General features: G+C 49.8%; 1 protein-coding gene across 3 annotated transcripts in view; it reads left to right on the top strand.

The window, feature by feature from the left end:
• The window catches only part of acss1 (acyl-CoA synthetase short chain family member 1), a 90,751-nt gene that overhangs the window by 51,008 nt on the left and 23,109 nt on the right, over nt 1–16,634 (top strand). For all 3 annotated transcript variants that reach the window (XM_068045760.1, XM_068045761.1, XM_068045759.1), the window contains 4 exons: nt 1,853–1,965; nt 5,070–5,196; nt 7,198–7,325; nt 15,320–15,383. In XM_068045760.1, the coding sequence (XP_067901861.1) occupies nt 1,853–1,965; nt 5,070–5,196; nt 7,198–7,325; nt 15,320–15,383 (432 nt within the window). The remainder of the gene's footprint in view (nt 1–1,852; nt 1,966–5,069; nt 5,197–7,197; nt 7,326–15,319; nt 15,384–16,634) is intronic.

Here is a 16,634-nt window from a genome sequence, read left to right as displayed (position 1 = left end):
CTAGGTTCTTAATTAGTTGTTTCATTCCAATGTAAATGGAATTTGTGCTTTACTGTTATCATCCATTTCCTTCCTCCAGTCCTACCCTGAAAATGGTGACCCCTTGCCAGGGATATGTTTCCACAAGTGTCAGTCACCAGCTGGACCTTGATGGATGAGCGTTTGGCAAGTTTTAGGACAACCGGGCATAATAGTTGAGCTTGATTCTCTCCATGGAATACAAAGGAGAATCGGGTGGAATATAAAAAGTATGGAGGACAAGTGAAAAGGGAAATAAGTGTGGCAAAGAAACAGTACGAGAATAGGTTGGCAGATAACATAAAAGGAAATTCAAAGGTCTTCTCTAGGCATATTGACAGTATAAGATCTGTCAGAGGAGTAGTGGACTGATTATGGACTAAATTGGAAATCTATTGGTGGAGGCAGAAGGCATGGCTGAGGTACTAAATGAGTACATTGCATCAGTGTTTGCCAAGGAAGAGAACTTTGCCAAAGCTATGGTAAAAGAGGAGGTTGGAGGGATACTGGATGAAATTAAAAAAAGATAAAGAGGTACTAGGAAGGCTGGCAGTATTTAAAGTCGATACTTCACCTGGTCTAGGTTGCTGATGAAAGGTTAGAAGTTGCCAAGGTGCTGGAACAATCTTCCAATCCTTCTTAGCTAGAGGGGTGGTGCCAAAGGACTCGCGGATTGCAAATGTTACACCCTTGTTCAAAAAAAGGAGAGAGGGATAAACCTGGCAATTATAGGCCATTCGGTTTAGCATCAGTGGTGGGGAAGCTTTTAGACACAATTTTCTCCAGGATTATTAACAGCCATTTGGACAAGCATGGACTAATAAAGGGAAGCCAGCATTGGGGGGGGTGGGGAAGTGTTTTGAATAACTTGATTGAGCTTTTTGATGAGGTAAAAGAGAGGGTGGATTAAGGGAATGCAATTGATATTGTGTTTATGGACTTTCAAAAGGTGTTGGATAAAGTTCAATAGAAGAGATTTACTAGAATGGTTCCAGGTATGAGAAATTACAGTTATGTGGATAGACTGGAAAAGTTAGGTTTTCTTCTCCTTGGAACAAAGAAAGCTAAGAGGAGATTTGATCGAGGTATTTCAAATCATAAAGGGTTTAAATAGAGTAAATAAAGAGGAACTGTTTCTAATGGCTGAGGTTCAATAACTAGAGGACACTGGTTTAAGGTGATTGGCAAAAGAACATGAGGAAAAGCTTTTTTATGTGATGAGTAGTTAAGATTTGGAATGCACTACTACCTGATAGGGTGGTGGATACAGATTCAATGGCAGCCTTCAAAAAGCAATTTGATACTTAAAGGAGAAAAACTTGCAGGGATGTGGGTAATGAGATAAACTGGATTGCTGTTCAAAGGTGCTGGCACAGATTTGATGGGTCGAATGGCCTCTTCCATGCTGTATTATTCTATGATTCTATATTGTGCACTATGACCAGGCATAACAAACAGGAGAAGGATTTTCCCTTCCTGAACCTTTAAGTGCTGAGGCTACTTGTAGCGCTCCTACTGTTCCCAGATAACTCAACATAGAATGAGAAGCATGATAGAGTTTTGTAGCTACAGTATTGAGGAGAGCCTTATGATATTGGGACTCTTTCCATTTCTATTGGAACAGAGAAGGCTAAGGAGAGATTCAATGTTTTCATTAGCCAGTTAAAGGGATCCTCAATAAATTAGATTTCATAGTAAAATCTGGTCCAAAAAGCTGGCAGCTCTTGTCGAGGAGACTGAATATTCTCATCACTTTCTATTGTGCTTCAGTGATCTGGTGTATTGAGAACATTTAGGTTTGAATCTCAATCTCTTTCTTTCCATTTATGAGCAGAAACAGGTGGAATATGCATATCTCCAAGGCCTTCAGAGAAGGGAGCAAAGATTTTGCCTGCTATGGCCATGAGACCATTCTTTGGGATCCAGCCTGCTCTAATGGATGAGAAGGTAGGTCTTTTGTTAATGCTCAGTAACATTTTAGTGATTCTAGTGTAATGCAGGAAATATAACATACATTACCACCAAGCTTTGTTCTGTAGAAATGTCAGCAATTCTTGGCTGGATCATTAAAGGGCGAGAAGGTTGAATGTGCAAATTCTATCCTGTGTCACAAAAGAACACCTGTTGGAAGTAATTCATGAATAGCACTAAGAATGGTAGTGGAGAAACCTCCTTCTTTGATTGAGGAGGATAATGTGAACATGGAGGGAGGGAATGGGCTGTTCACATAGAAGGGTGTGCAGAAAAATGCACTGCGTATGTGCGTGCATGTTAGAAGATGACCAGTGAATACACCTTAAATTGTACAACCAGAAGTAGGTACAATAAATTGCAAGTACTGCAAATGGAAATTGTAGTAGCTCTAAGAGAAGGAGCAGACTTTTCTCAATCAGACTTATTGTGGGCCTGAGGGAGCTGTGTAGGCCCCACTCATGAGAGGAATAAATTCAGTGTTCAAAACTTACAATCAAGTACTCAATGTCTTATCACATTGTTATTTTATCGATTATATTTCTGTTAGGATTATCATAAGTGCATGGATTTCAATTGGATGAAAGTTGGGCGGGATCTATAGTGGGCAGGCATTCTGCTTCACTAGACTATTACACAGGCGGTGGAGGTGAAAATTTACCCCTTAGTTGTTGTTATCTTTAAAGTTACATCAGAAGGCATTAATGGTTGAATATATGAGCCCCCAACGACCATGTATGTTAAACATCTCGTTTAGGTCTAACTTCCTGACCAATGTCAGTAGACTGAAAATAAGTGTTAACATGTGGTTTTCAGTCTAAGCACTTTGTTCTCAGAATGTAGACATCAGTGCTAAGGCCACAATTTTTGCCCATCTCTGGTGAAGGTGGTAATGGTGGGCCTTCTTGTCAAGTTGTTGTAGTCCATCTGCTGATGGTGCTTTTATGATGATGTTAGCTAGGGAATTCTAGCAATGGTGAAGGAATGGTGTTATAGGCTTAGGTTAGCAGGTTACAGGACTGGGAGATGCTGTCAAAATAAACTTTAGTGAGTTGCTATAGTTCGTTTCGTACCTAACAGCATTGTGGGAGAAAATTGAATCTTTACTGAGGTAAAATACTTTGGGTGCCATTCCTCCCCCAATCTCTCATATTGAAGACTCGACATTTAGCTTTGGTTGGTTACTCAACAGTGAGCACCATCAACAGCCATGCCTGATCCTGTCACCACTTGTCATTTACACCTGCACATTTTCAGCAAAATGTCATTGGATGGCAATCCTGAGTGGCAACCCTGGCTGAGGTTCCCCAAAGGGAACTGAGAGTTCTTATAGCACTGCAAAGGAGCTCAGCTAACTCAACACTGGGGAATCCTTGGCCAGTAGAACTCATACACCCACTGGCGGCACAGTGGCGCAGTGGTTAGCACCGCAACCTCACAGCTCCAGCAACCTGAGTTCGGTTCTGGGTACTGTCTGTGTGGAGTTTGCAAGTTCTCCCTGTGACCGTGTGGGTTTCCACTGGGTGCTCCGGTTTCCTCCCACTGCTAAAGACTTGCAGGTTGATAGGTAATTTGGCCATTGTAAATTGCCCCTAGTGTAGGTAGGTGGTAGGGAATATGGGATTAATGTAGGAGGGGATGTGGTAGGGAATATAGGATTAATGTAGGATTAGTATAAATGAGTGGTTGATGGTCAGCATAGACTTGGTGGGCTGAAGGGCCTGTTTTAGTGTTGTATGACTCTTTGGCTAAACTCAGCCATGACTCAACTGGTACTGAATGAGCTCTTCACCCTTGGAGGAGCTGTCTTTCAGATAAGACATTAAACTGAGGCTCAAGTGGGTGTAAAAGATCCCAGGGCACTATTTTGAAGAACAGCAGGGTATTTTCCCTGCTGTGCACAAAAATTAGCTGCCATGTTTCCCAGATTACAACAGTGACTACAGTTCAAAAGTACTCCTTTGGCTGCAAAGCATTTGCGACGTCCTGAGGTTGTGAAAGGTGCTTTATAAATGTAAGCTTTTCTTAAAGACAGCAGAGAAACATTTTGTAACTCTACATCAGTACACACACCCTTCCTGAAAGAAGCTCTGAATATAGAATTACATAGAATTTTACAGCATAGAAACAGGCCATTTGGTCCAATAGGTGTTCCACACAAGCCTCCTCTGACCTTACTTCATCTCACTTTATCAGCTTATCCTTCTACTTTTCTCCCTCATTTACTTATCTAGCTTTTCCTTAAATGCATTGATGCTTTGCCTCAACCACACTGTGTGGTATTGAGTTCTATATTCTCACCAATCTCAGGATAAAATAGTTTCTCCTTAATTTCTTAATGGATTTATTAGTGACTATCTTATATCGATGGCCCCTAGTTTTGAAATCACCCAGAAGTGGAAACATATCTCTATGTCTATCCTACCAAACCTGGAAAAAGTACAAAAAGGTTTGCAAGGATGATACCAGAACTGACAGGTTATATCAGCAAAGACTGAAAAAGCTGTGGCTCGTTTCTCTAGAAAAGAGAAGACCGAGGGGTTACCTAATAGAGATCTTAAAAATTATGAAAGTGTTTGCTGGAGTAGATATAGGGAAGAGGCTTCCATTTGTGGGGGAATCCAAAACTAGGGATTGTAAATATAAGATAGTCACTAATAAATCCAATTAAGAAATCAGGAGAAACTTCTTTACCCAGAGAGAGTTTAGAATGTGGAATTTGCCAGCATAAGGAGTGGTTGAGGTGAATAGCATATATGTATTTAAGGGGAAGCTAGGTAAGTACTTAAGGGAGAGAGCAATAGAATTATATGCTAATAGAGTAAGATGAATTATGATGGGAGGAGGCTTCTGTGGAGCATAAACACCAGCATAGGCCAGTTGGAATGAGTGGCCTTTTTCAGTGCTGTAAAATTCTATGTAACCCTGTTATAATTTTAAGACTTCTATCGGGACACCTCTCAAACTCCTATTTTCTCGTGGAAAGAGCTGCAGCCTGTGTCGTCTTTCCTGATAGATGCGCCCTCTCAGTTGTGGTATCATCCTTGATTAATGATGGTTACTCATATACCTATATACAGGGCAATCGTCTGGAGGGAAATGATGTTACTGGTGCTCTCTGTATTACAAAACCTTGGCCTGGCATTGCCAGAACAATCTATGGGGATCATCCAAGATTCCTGAATTCATATTTTGAAAAATATCCAGGTAAGCCATCAATGTTTTCAGAGAAAATCACCTGTTTATACTTTCACAGACATAAACTTCTCAGTTGTTAGCCACTAAGGTAGCTGATATGCACTAAATATAGATTGTTGACTTTCCCTTCCCATATTATTGGGTTTGAAAGGAACACTTTTTGACTTTTATCTCCTTTGTTGGTTGTTAAGTGAAATCTTCAGGTGGAAAAGTGCTACATTGAGAGAGTGCTCAGGAGATTTACCAAAATGACACCAGAGATGAAGGAATTTGGTTATGTAGAGAGACTAGAGAAGTTGATATTGTTCTCCTTAGAGCAGAGAAAGTTAAAGGGAGATTTATTAGAGTGATTCAATACCATATGGGGTTTTGATAGAATAAATAAGGAGAAACTTTCCATTGGCAGGAAAGTCGGTAACCAAAGAACACAGATTTAAGGTACTTGGCAAAAGAACCAGAGGGAAGATGATGGCCAGAATTTTACATTGGGTGGGAGGCCCCGCCAACTGGCCAAAAAGTCGGGGGGGCAAGCTCAGCTCTGCAGGGCCTGGGAGCCACACCAAGACTGAACGTGCCCCAGACCCTTAATTGGCCTTGGGCAGGACCTCTGCCCCTCTGATGCAGGAAGTCCTGCCTCCAATGCTGCCAGCCAGTCAGCATGTCCCCATAGAAATATGGCAAACATACACTCAGGGTCGAGATTGACACCGGTGCCCATGCAAATATCCTACCAATCCGAATCCTCAAAGTTATGTACCGGAATTGTTGGAAATCAATGATACAGCCAACAACTGCCAAATTATCTGCACAAAATGGGTCACCCATGTACTGGCACATGAATAATACAGTGCAGATATGGCAAGTCGGTATGAAAACCATAAATATTCTACCTAGTAGACACAAGTGGACCAGCAGGACTACCAGCATCAACATCATAACCATCCACGAGATCACCAAGGTACCCACTGCAGCAGAAGAGACCAAGGGGAAATCTCCAAGGACCGGAACCCACAGCATCAAATGGTACAGTTGGAAATCCAGCAACAGCACAACTATGCCACGCCTTCACTTCTGTTATCTAGAGAACTGCCAGCACCACAATGAGCCAGTGTGGACAGGTATTGCCATGAGGCCAAGTACTCCTTCTGCAACATGTCCTCGACCTTGAGTCCAAGACCTTCAGATGCAGAGGATGAAGAGAGATGATGGACATGCAATGCCCTGAGAAGGCAGAGGAGGAATGAGTTGAAGCATTGTCTGTTGGTTCTTTGAGATGAGGTTCCAGACCTTTCCAAGAATGACAAGGCCTCAAAAGTGATCATCTTGAGAAAAGCAGTAGAGTACATTCGCAGGCTAAAGGCAGAGCAACAAAAACTGAAGGCAGAAAGGGAGAAACTTCAGAGACAACAGCAACAGCAAGAATCGTCAAACCACCAAAACGATATGTGGATTCTTAAGCCTCTGTACATGTAAATTTCATCATCTCTATCCATGTGTAAATAATTTCAATGTTATCTAATTTTATGTAGCTTTACTTCTTGGGATGTGAGCATTGCTGGCAAGGCCAGCATTTATTGCCCATCCCTGATTGTCCTTGAGAAGGTGGTGTGCTGCCTTCTTGAACCGCTGTAGTCCATGCGGTGAAGCCACAATTGTCGTTTTATGAATTTGCCACTCCTTAAGCTGTTGCAAAACATCAATTGCTCTGGTAAAGCAATAAACCAATAAAGCAATAAAATTCCAGTGTTTTGTAAATATCAGCAGATCTTGCTATTTAGTACTTTAAATGCTATGATATTGTAAATAAAACTATATAAAATGCGACTCCTTTAAAAAGCTATGTCACGATTCATTTTCTACATCCGTCCCACACCACATTCCAGGAAGACAGCCACAGTCTTAAGGCACATTGAGAAGGAGCACGACTGCCAAGTCTCAGCTGTAAACAGCAGATTACTGCTCGCACACAAGGGGAATTTAGTTACACGTCTATCATCCATCTCTTTTCAGGCTGTTACTTCACTGGCGATGGTGCACACAGGTCAGAGGAAGGCTATTACCAGATCACTGGCCGGATGGATGACATCATTAACATCGGTGGGCACAGGCTGGGAACAGCTGAGATAGAGGATGCTCTGGTAAGGACACTGCATAAATGACCAAATGGGAGCGCACATAATTGGAGGCAACCTTGCGGCATGGGTCAGTTATTGGGTGAGAGACTGGGTCCATTCTTTGATAGGTGGGATGTGACAAGCAGTGTTCCACAGGAATTTGTACTTCATCCTCAGCTTTTCACTATATGAGCTGGATTTTGTTCTCAGCCCAACATCGGGTTTCGTGGTGAGGGGTTGCCAGACAATTGAAGCGATAGCGACTGCCATGGAGCCCAACACCAGGATTGCCAGGCCCGATCTTTCCGGGGGTGGCAAGGCTCTGTGATAGGACCCTATTTTAAATATTTAAAATAACTCAATGCATAAAACTTAAATGTAATTCGCCGTGATCTTACCGTCAGTTCCCAATCTTGAGCTCGTTGTGCAGCACTCACACGCCTTCACATTCCCATCCAGGAGAAGCTGGTGCCACCGAGTGAGGAAGGAGTCAACTCTGCAATATTTGTATGGGGAAGTCGGAGAAGGGGTCAACTCTGCATTGTGCAGAGCTGGCAGCCTTTTAAAAATGGTGCCAGCACGTGCTCCTGCATCAGGTGAGACCTCAACGGCGTCGCCAATGCTACCTCTGCCATATGATTGGAGGAGGAAAGGGGGTGTGGTTGCCGTCAATAAGTTAAATGGCCGCCCACTGTGCAATTGCAGCGGTGCGGGTCTCATGCAGGGCAGCTCCCAGTATCTGCACCTGCAGCTGGGACAACAAAATACAGCCCCATATATCAATGACTTGGATGAAGGAATAGAGAGTTGTATATCCAAGTTTTGGGAACTGAACCTCTGGAAAGATATATTGGCCTTGGAAGGGATACAGCACAGATTCATCAGAAAGAAGCCAGCACTGCTCCCTCACTTATGCCATGGACTAAAATTGGAGTCGGACCCTGATGCTCCCAAAGACGTTTATGAGACATGGTTATCAAGGTACATAGAACAAAGGTATAGCTTAACGAGTATTTAATCGACAGGCCGAACTGATTAATTACTGGGTTCATGTGAGGGCTGACCTGTCCCAACAGACCCAGTATTGGATCAGGTGTCCCCAGGAATTCAGTACTGCATTATATGTCCCTGTGGACCCAGTGCGGGATCAGCTGTCCCTGTGGACCCAGTGCGGGATCAGCTGTCCCTGTGGACCCAGTGCGGGATCAGCTGTCCCTGTAGACCCAGTGCGGGATCAGCTGTCCCTGTAGACCCAGTGCTGGATCAGTTGGACCCTGTGGACCCTGTGCGGGATCAGCTGTCCCTGTGGACCCTGTGCGGGATCAGCTGGACCCTGTGGACCCATTGTGGGATCAGCTGTCCCTGTGGACCCAGTGCGGGATCAGCTGTCCCTGTGGCCCCAGTGCGGGATCAGCTGTCTGGCCCCAGTGCGGGATCAGCTGTCCCTGTGGACCCAGTGCGGGATCAGCTGTCCCTGTGGCCCCAGTGCGGGATCAGCTGTCCCTGTGGCCCCAGTGCGGGATCAGCTGTCCCTGTGAACCCAGTGCGGGATCAGCTGTCCCTGTGGAGCCAGTGCGGGATCAGCTGTCCCTGTGGAGCCAGTGCGGGATCAGCTGTCCCTGTGGAGCCAGTGCGGCATCAGCTGTCCCTGTGGCCCCAGTGCGGCATCAGCTGTCCCTGTGGCCCCAGTGCGGCATCAGCTGTCCCTGTGGCCCCAGTGCGGCATCAGCTGTCCCTGTGGCCCCAGTGCGGCATCAGCTGTCCCTGTGGCCCCAGTGCGGCATCAGCTGTCCCTGTGGACCCAGTGCGGGATCAGCTGTCCCTGTGGACCCAGGGCAGGATCAGCTGTCCCTGTGGACCCAGTGCGGGATCAGCTGTCCCTGTGGGATCAGTACTGGATCAGCTGTCCCTGTGGACCCAGTGCTGGATCAGCTGTCCGTGTGGAGCCAGTGCTGGATCAGCTGTCCCTGTGGACCCAGTGCGGGATCAGCTGTCCCCGTGGTCCCAGTGCGGGATCAGCTGTCCCCGTGGTCCCAGTGCGGGATCAGCTGTCCCTGTGGCCCCAGTGCAGGATCAGCTGTCCCCGTGGTCCCAGTGCTGGATCAGCTGTCCCTGTGGACCCAGTGCGGGATCAGCTGTCCCCGTGGTCCCAGTGCTGGATCAGCTGTCCCTGTGGACCCAGTGCGGGATCAGCTGTCCCTGTGGACCTAGTGCTGGATCAGCTGTCCCTGTGGACCCAGTGAAACATCAGCTGTCCATGTGGACGCAGTGCTGGATCAGCTGTCCCTGTGGACCCAGTGCGGGATCAGCTGTCCCTGTGGAGCCAGTGCAGGATCAGCTGTCCCTGTGGACCTTGTGCGGGATCAGCTGTCCCTGTGGCCCCAGTGCGGGATCAGCTGTCCCTGTGGACCCAGTGCGGGATCAGCTGTCCCCGTGGCCCCAGTGCGGGATCAGCTGTCCCCGTGGCCCCAGTGCGGGATCAGCTGTCCCCGTGGCCCCAGTGCGGGATCAGCTGTCCCTGTGGAGCCAGTGCAGGATCAGCTGTCCCCGTGGCCCCAGTGCTTGATCAGCTGTCCCTGTGGACCCAGTGTGGGATCAGCTGTCCCTGTGGCCCCAGTGCGGGATCAGCTGTCCCTGTGGCCCCAGTGCGGGATCAGCTGTCCCTGTGGCCCCAGTGTGGGATCAGCTGTCCCTGTGGACCCAGTGCAGGATCAGCTGTCCCTGTGGACCCTGTGGGGGATCAGCTGTCCCTGTGGACCCAGTGTGGGATCAGCTGTCCCTGTGGACGCTGTGGGGGATCAGCTCTCCCTGTGGACCCAGTGCTGGATCAGCTGTCCCTGTGGACCTTGTGCGGGATCAGCTGTCCCTGTGGCCCCAGTGTGGGATCAGCTGTCCCTGTGGCCCCAGTGCGGGATCAGCTGTCCCTGTGGACCCAGTGCGGGATCAGCTGTCCCCGTGGCCCCAGTGCGGGATCAGCTGTCCCCGTGGCCCCAGTGCGGGATCAGCTGTCCCTGTGGAGCCAGTGCAGGATCAGCTGTCCCCGTGGCCCCAGTGCTTGATCAGCTGTCCCTGTGGACCCAGTGTGGGATCAGCTGTCCCTGTGGCCCCAGTGCGGGATCAGCTGTCCCTGTGGCCCCAGTGTGGGATCAGCTGTCCCTGTGGACCCAGTGCAGGATCAGCTGTCCCTGTGGACCCTGTGGGGGATCAGCTGTCCCTGTAGACGCTGTGGGGGATCAGCTCTCCCTGTGGACCCAGTGCTGGATCAGCTGTCCCTGTGGACCCAGTGCGGGATCAGCTGTCCCTGTGGACCCAGTGCGGGATCAGCTGTCCCTGTGGACCCAGTGCGGGATCAGCTGTCCCTGTGGACCCAGTGCGGGATCAGCTGTCCCTGTGGACCCAGTGCGGGATCAGCTGTGCCTGTGGACCCAGTGTGGGATCAGCTGTCCCTGTGGACCCAGTGTGGGATCAGCTGTCCCTGTGGACCCTGTGGGGGATCAGCTGTCCCTGTGGACCCAGTGCTGGATCAGCTGTCCCTGTGGACCCAGTGCTGGATCAGCTGTCCCTGTGGACCCAGTGCGGGACCAGCTGTCCCTGTGGACCCAGTGCGGGACCAGCTGTCCCTGTGGACCCAGTGCGGGACCAGCTGTCCCTGTGGACCCAGTGCGGGACCAGCTGTCCCTGTGGACCCAGTGCGGGACCAGCTGTCCCTGTGGACCCAGTGCGGGACCAGCTGTCCCTGTGGACCTTGTGCGGGATCAGCTGTCCCTGTGGACCCAGTGCGGGATCAGCTGTCCCTGTGGACCCAGTGCGGGATCAGCTGTCCCTGTGGACCCAGTGCGGGACCAGCTGTCCCTGTGGACCCAGTGCTGCATCAGCTGTCCCTGTGGACCCAGTGCTGCATCAGCTGTCCCTGTGGACCCAGGACTGGATCAGCTATCCCTGTGAACCCAGTGTGGGATCAGCTGTCCCTGTGGACCCAGGACTGGATCAGCTGTCCCTGTGGACCCAGGGCTGGATCAGCTGTCCCTGTGGACCCAGGATTGGATCAGCTGTCCCTGTGGACCCAGTGCGGGATCAGCTGTCCCTGTGAACCCAGTGCTGGATCAGCTGTCCCTGTGGACCCAGTGTGGGATCAGCTGTCCCTGTGGACCCTGTGGGGGATCAGCTGTCCCTGTGGACCCAGTGTGGGATCAGCTGTCCCTGTGGACCCAGTGCTGGATCAGCTGTCCCTGTGGACCCAGTGTGGGATCAGCTGTCCCTGTGGACCCTGTGGGGGATCAGCTGTCCCTGTGGACCCAGTGTGGGATCAGCTGTCCCTGTGGACCCAGTGCTGGATCAGCTGTCCCTGTGGACCCAGTGTGGGATCAGCTGTCCCTGTGGACCCTGTGGGGGATCAGCTCTCCCTGTGGACCCTGTGCGGGATCAGCTGTCCCTGTGGACCTTGTGCGGGATCAGCTGTCCCTGTGGACCCAGTGCGGGATCAGCTGTCCCTGTGGACCCAGTGCGGGATCAGCTGTCCCTGTGGACCCAGTGCGGGATCAGCTGTCCCTGTGGACCCAGTGCGGGATCAGCTGTCCCTGTGGACCCAGTGCGGGATCAGCTGTGCCTGTGGACCCAGTGCGGGATCAGCTGTCCCTGTGGACCCAGTGCTGGATCAGCTGTCCCTGTGGACCCAGTGCTGGATCAGCTGTCCCTGTGGACCCAGTGCTGGATCAGCTGTCCCTGTGGACCCAGTGCTGGATCAGCTGTCCCTGTGGACCCAGTGCGGGATCAGCTGTCCCTGTGGACCCAGTGCGGGATCAGCTGTCCCTGTGGACCCAGTGCGGGATCAGCTGTCCCTGTGGACCCAGTGCGGGATCAGCTGTCCCTGTGGACCCAGTGCGGGATCAGCTGTCCCTGTGGACCCAGTGCGGGATCAGCTGTCCCTGTGGACCCAGTGCTGGATCAGCTGTCCCTGTGGACCCAGTGCTGGATCAGCTGTCCCTGTGGACCCAGGACTGGATCAGCTGTCCCTGTGGACCCAGGGCTGGATCAGCTGTCCCTGTGGACCCTGTGCTGGGTCAGCTGTCCCTGTGGACCCTGTGCTGGGTCAGCTGTCCCTGTGGACCCTGTGCGGGATCAGCTGTCCCAGTGGACCCAGAGTGGGATCAGCTGTCCCTGTGGACCCAGTGCGGGACCAGCTGTCCCTGTGGACCCAGTGCTGCATCAGCTGTCCCTGTGGACCCAGTGCTGCATCAGCTGTCCCTGTGGACCCAGGACTGGATCAGCTATCCCTGTGAACCCAGTGTGGGATCAGCTGTCCCTGTGGACCCAGGACTGGATCAGCTGTCCCTGTGGACCCAGGGCTGGATCAGCTGTCCCTGTGGACCCAGGATTGGATCAGCTGTCCCTGTGGACCCAGTGCGGGATCAGCTGTCCCTGTGAACCCAGTGCTGGATCAGCTGTCCCTGTGGACCCAGTGTGGGATCAGCTGTCCCTGTGGACCCTGTGGGGGATCAGCTGTCCCTGTGGACCCAGTGTGGGATCAGCTGTCCCTGTGGACCCAGTGCTGGATCAGCTGTCCCTGTGGACCCTGTGTGGGATCAGCTGTCCCTGTGGACCCTGTGGGGGATCAGCTGTCCCTGTGGACCCAGTGCTGGATCAGCTGTCCCTGTGGACCCAGTGCTGGATCAGCTGTCCCTGTGGACCCAGTGTGGGATCAGCTGTCCCTGTGGACCCTGTGGGGGATCAGCTCTCCCTGTGGACCTTGTGCGGGATCAGCTGTCCCTGTGGACCTTGTGCGGGATCAGCTGTCCCTGTGGACCCAGTGCGGGATCAGCTGTCCCTGTGGACCCAGTGCGGGATCAGCTGTCCCTGTGGACCCAGTGCGGGATCAGCTGTCCCTGTGGACCCAGTGCGGGATCAGCTGTCCCTGTGGACCCAGTGCGGGATCAGCTGTGCCTGTGGACCCAGTGCGGGATCAGCTGTCCCTGTGGACCCAGTGCTGGATCAGCTGTCCCTGTGGACCCAGTGCTGGATCAGCTGTCCCTGTGGACCCAGTGCTGGATCAGCTGTCCCTGTGGACCCAGTGCTGGATCAGCTGTCCCTGTGGACCCAGTGCGGGATCAGCTGTCCCTGTGGACCCAGTGCGGGATCAGCTGTCCCTGTGGACCCAGTGCGGGATCAGCTGTCCCTGTGGACCCAGTGCGGGATCAGCTGTCCCTGTGGACCCAGTGCGGGATCAGCTGTCCCTGTGGACCCAGTGCGGGATCAGCTGTCCCTGTGGACCCAGTGCTGGATCAGCTGTCCCTGTGGACCCAGTGCTGGATCAGCTGTCCCTGTGGACCCAGTGCTGGATCAGCTGTCCCTGTGGACCCAGGACTGGATCAGCTGTCCCTGTTGACCCAGGGCTGGATCAGCTGTCCCTGTGGACCCTGTGCTGGGTCAGCTGTCCCTGTGGACCCTGTGCTGGGTCAGCTGTCCCTGTGGACCCTGTGCGGGATCAGCTGTCCCAGTGGACCCAGAGTGGGATCAGCTGTCCCTGTGGACCCAGAGTGGGATCAGCTGTCCCTGTGGACCCAGAGTGGGATCAGCTGTCCCTGTGGACCCAGAGTGGGATCAGCTGTCCCTGTGGACCTTGTACTGCATCAGCTGGACCCTGTGGAACCCAGTGCTGCATCAGCTGGTCCCTGTGGAACCCAGTGCTGCATCAGCTGGTCCCTGTGGAACCCAGTGCTGCATCAGCTGGTCCCTGTGGAACCCAGTGCTGCATCAGCTGTCCCTGTGGACCCTGTGGGGGATCAGCTGTCCCTGTGGACCCAGTGTGGGATCAGCTGTCCCTGTGGACCTTGTACTGCATCAGCTGGTCCCTGTGGAACCCAGTGCTGCATCAGCTGTCCCTGTGGACCCAGTGTGGGATCAGCTGTCCCTGTGGACGCTGTGGGGGATCAGCTCTCCCTGTGGACCCAGTGCGGGATCAGCTCTCCCTGTGGACCCAGTGCTGGATCAGCTGGACCTTGTGGGCCCAGTTCTGGACCAGATGTCCCTGTGGACTCAGTGCTGGATCAGCTTTGCTCCTGGATTTATGACAAAGCACTGTCATGTTCTAGATGGTGTGGAACTGTCTCCAGAATCAGGAGGGAGTAGAAAATTAGGAAAATAAATGTGACCTGGTCATGTGTACGTAGCAATATCAGTGTAACACAGATGAAAACTGCACTTTGTTCAAACCCCTAACTAAGACTTGCCACACCAACATTTGAAAATGAAGCTTCTGGACTCCTATGATGACTCACTGGATTTATCCAACGAGTAGCTAAGCCATACATATCAATCAGGCCCCAGGTTCAATCTACTATCCATTATCAGTAAAGCTGATGTCAACTGTGACAGTCGGGATGCTTCAAGGCATCTGTTAGGTAGAAGAAAATTATTCTAGCCATCTGCTTCTGATTGCTATCCATTGACTCTCTTCTGTGGGCATATGTGAATGCAGACTAAGAGCAGACCTGATAGAGGGCCTTAAAATTATGAAAGGATTAGATTGGGTGGATATGGAGAAACTGCTTGCACTTTTCAGTAAGTGTAGACAAGGCAGCATAAATATAAGGTAGCCAGGTCAGGTAAAGTATTTAGGAAGAATTTCTTTACACATTCTGGTGTGAATGTGCCATATGTATTGGTTGAAGTAGTTGGTATTGATGTATTTAAGGGGAGGTTTGATTCATACATGAAGAAGAGATGGATTTGATGGTAAGGTGGGAACAAGGTGAAAAGGAGCTAGTGTGGAGTATTGATTAGTTGAGACGAATGGCCTGTTTCTGTACTGTAGATTTGATGTACGTAACGGTCACTGTTTAGGCTTATGTATAGGTTCACGTATGAAGCTCGGCCAGTTGGATGAGGTACTGGTGGGGAATGGGTACTCATAAAGCAGTACCCCAGTATTATTCAGCACTTTTGTGAGAAGAAATAACTGGAGGTGGAAAGGAACCTATTAATTGATTGAAATGGTGTTTCTCTATTCAAATGGTCTTTAGGCTGAACACCCTGATGTGCCAGAGACTGCAGTGATTGGCTATCCTCATGACTTGAAAGGAGAAGGTAGGTGAGAGAAACAATAATAACATTGTATGACTAAACCAATAAATAACTCAAAAAATCCCTCATTTATAAAGAGATTTTTTTGTGCAGTGTGCTGGAGCTCTCAGGAGGTTGAGGACCTTAGTCACTGCAGCCTCACTTTCAAATTGGGGAAGACATTAATCAGTTTGCTTTGGGCCAAAAAGAAAACTGGTGCCATATTTTGTGATGGAAATATATTTGGTCACAGTTCAAAATCGTAGTGCTTTTGCTTCTGATGCCATTGCTTCCCTGATATCCCTCCAGAATTCTGATGCCAAAGTACCCTGGAATTAGTTGCTAAAAAACATCCATAATTATTTGGAAGAATTTAATGCCTTATAATGAACCTTAGGACAATATGAGGAATGTGTATTGGTATTATGTTGTTATGCCCATGTGTGAAAGAAAAAAAAGATTTTTTTTTAGCACCTTACACAACCTCCGGACATCCTGAAGCCAATGAAGTACTTTTGAAGTGTAGTCACTGTTGTAATATAAGAAAGACGACAACCAATTTGTGCACAGCAAAGTCCCACAAACAGTATTAAGATAATAACCAGATAATCTGTTTTTAGTGATGTTGATTGAGGGATAGGTGATGGCCGGACCACCAGGGAGATCTTCCCTTGCTCTTCTTCAAATAGTGCCATGGAATCTTTTCCATTCACCTGAAATGGCAGAAGGGACTCAGTTTAAAGTCTTATCAAAAAGACAGCATTCCTGCAGTACTGCACTGAAATGTCAGCCTAGATTATGTGCACAAGAGTGGCTCTGGAGTGGGACTTAACCAACAACCTTTTGACTCAAGAGGTGAGAGTGCTACCATTGAGCCACAACTATATCTTTGCACTGATTTTCCACTTACCCCATTGTTAAATAAAACAGCTGGAAATTTCAAGTGATACATTTATAATTGCAGGGCCTAAAGAACCAGTCAATTCATTCCCTTTGCCTGCATCAAGTGAGAGTGGTGATGTTCGGTGCTTTGATGAATGACATTCTTCAGGTCTGCCTACAGTGTGACTATGTTGTTCCTGTTCTCTGAAGAGTACAGTTGAACATTGTAAAGTTAATGAGCACATTTATCCATATGTTATATGTTTGAGTACAGTCAAAATTATATTTCTTGTTAACTATATTCCTTGCCAAGGTGCAATACTGAGTGCAGAGCAAAAATGTTCTTTCTCCTTTCCCTTTGTTACCTTGTATAACTTTAAAAAAATGTCTATT

This window comes from Heterodontus francisci, chromosome 13 (assembly GCF_036365525.1).
Source record: "Heterodontus francisci isolate sHetFra1 chromosome 13, sHetFra1.hap1, whole genome shotgun sequence".
Lineage (NCBI taxonomy): Eukaryota > Metazoa > Chordata > Chondrichthyes > Heterodontiformes > Heterodontidae > Heterodontus > Heterodontus francisci.
The sequence above is the reverse complement of the archived record's forward strand: the minus strand, read 5'-3'. Positions and strand labels throughout refer to the sequence as shown.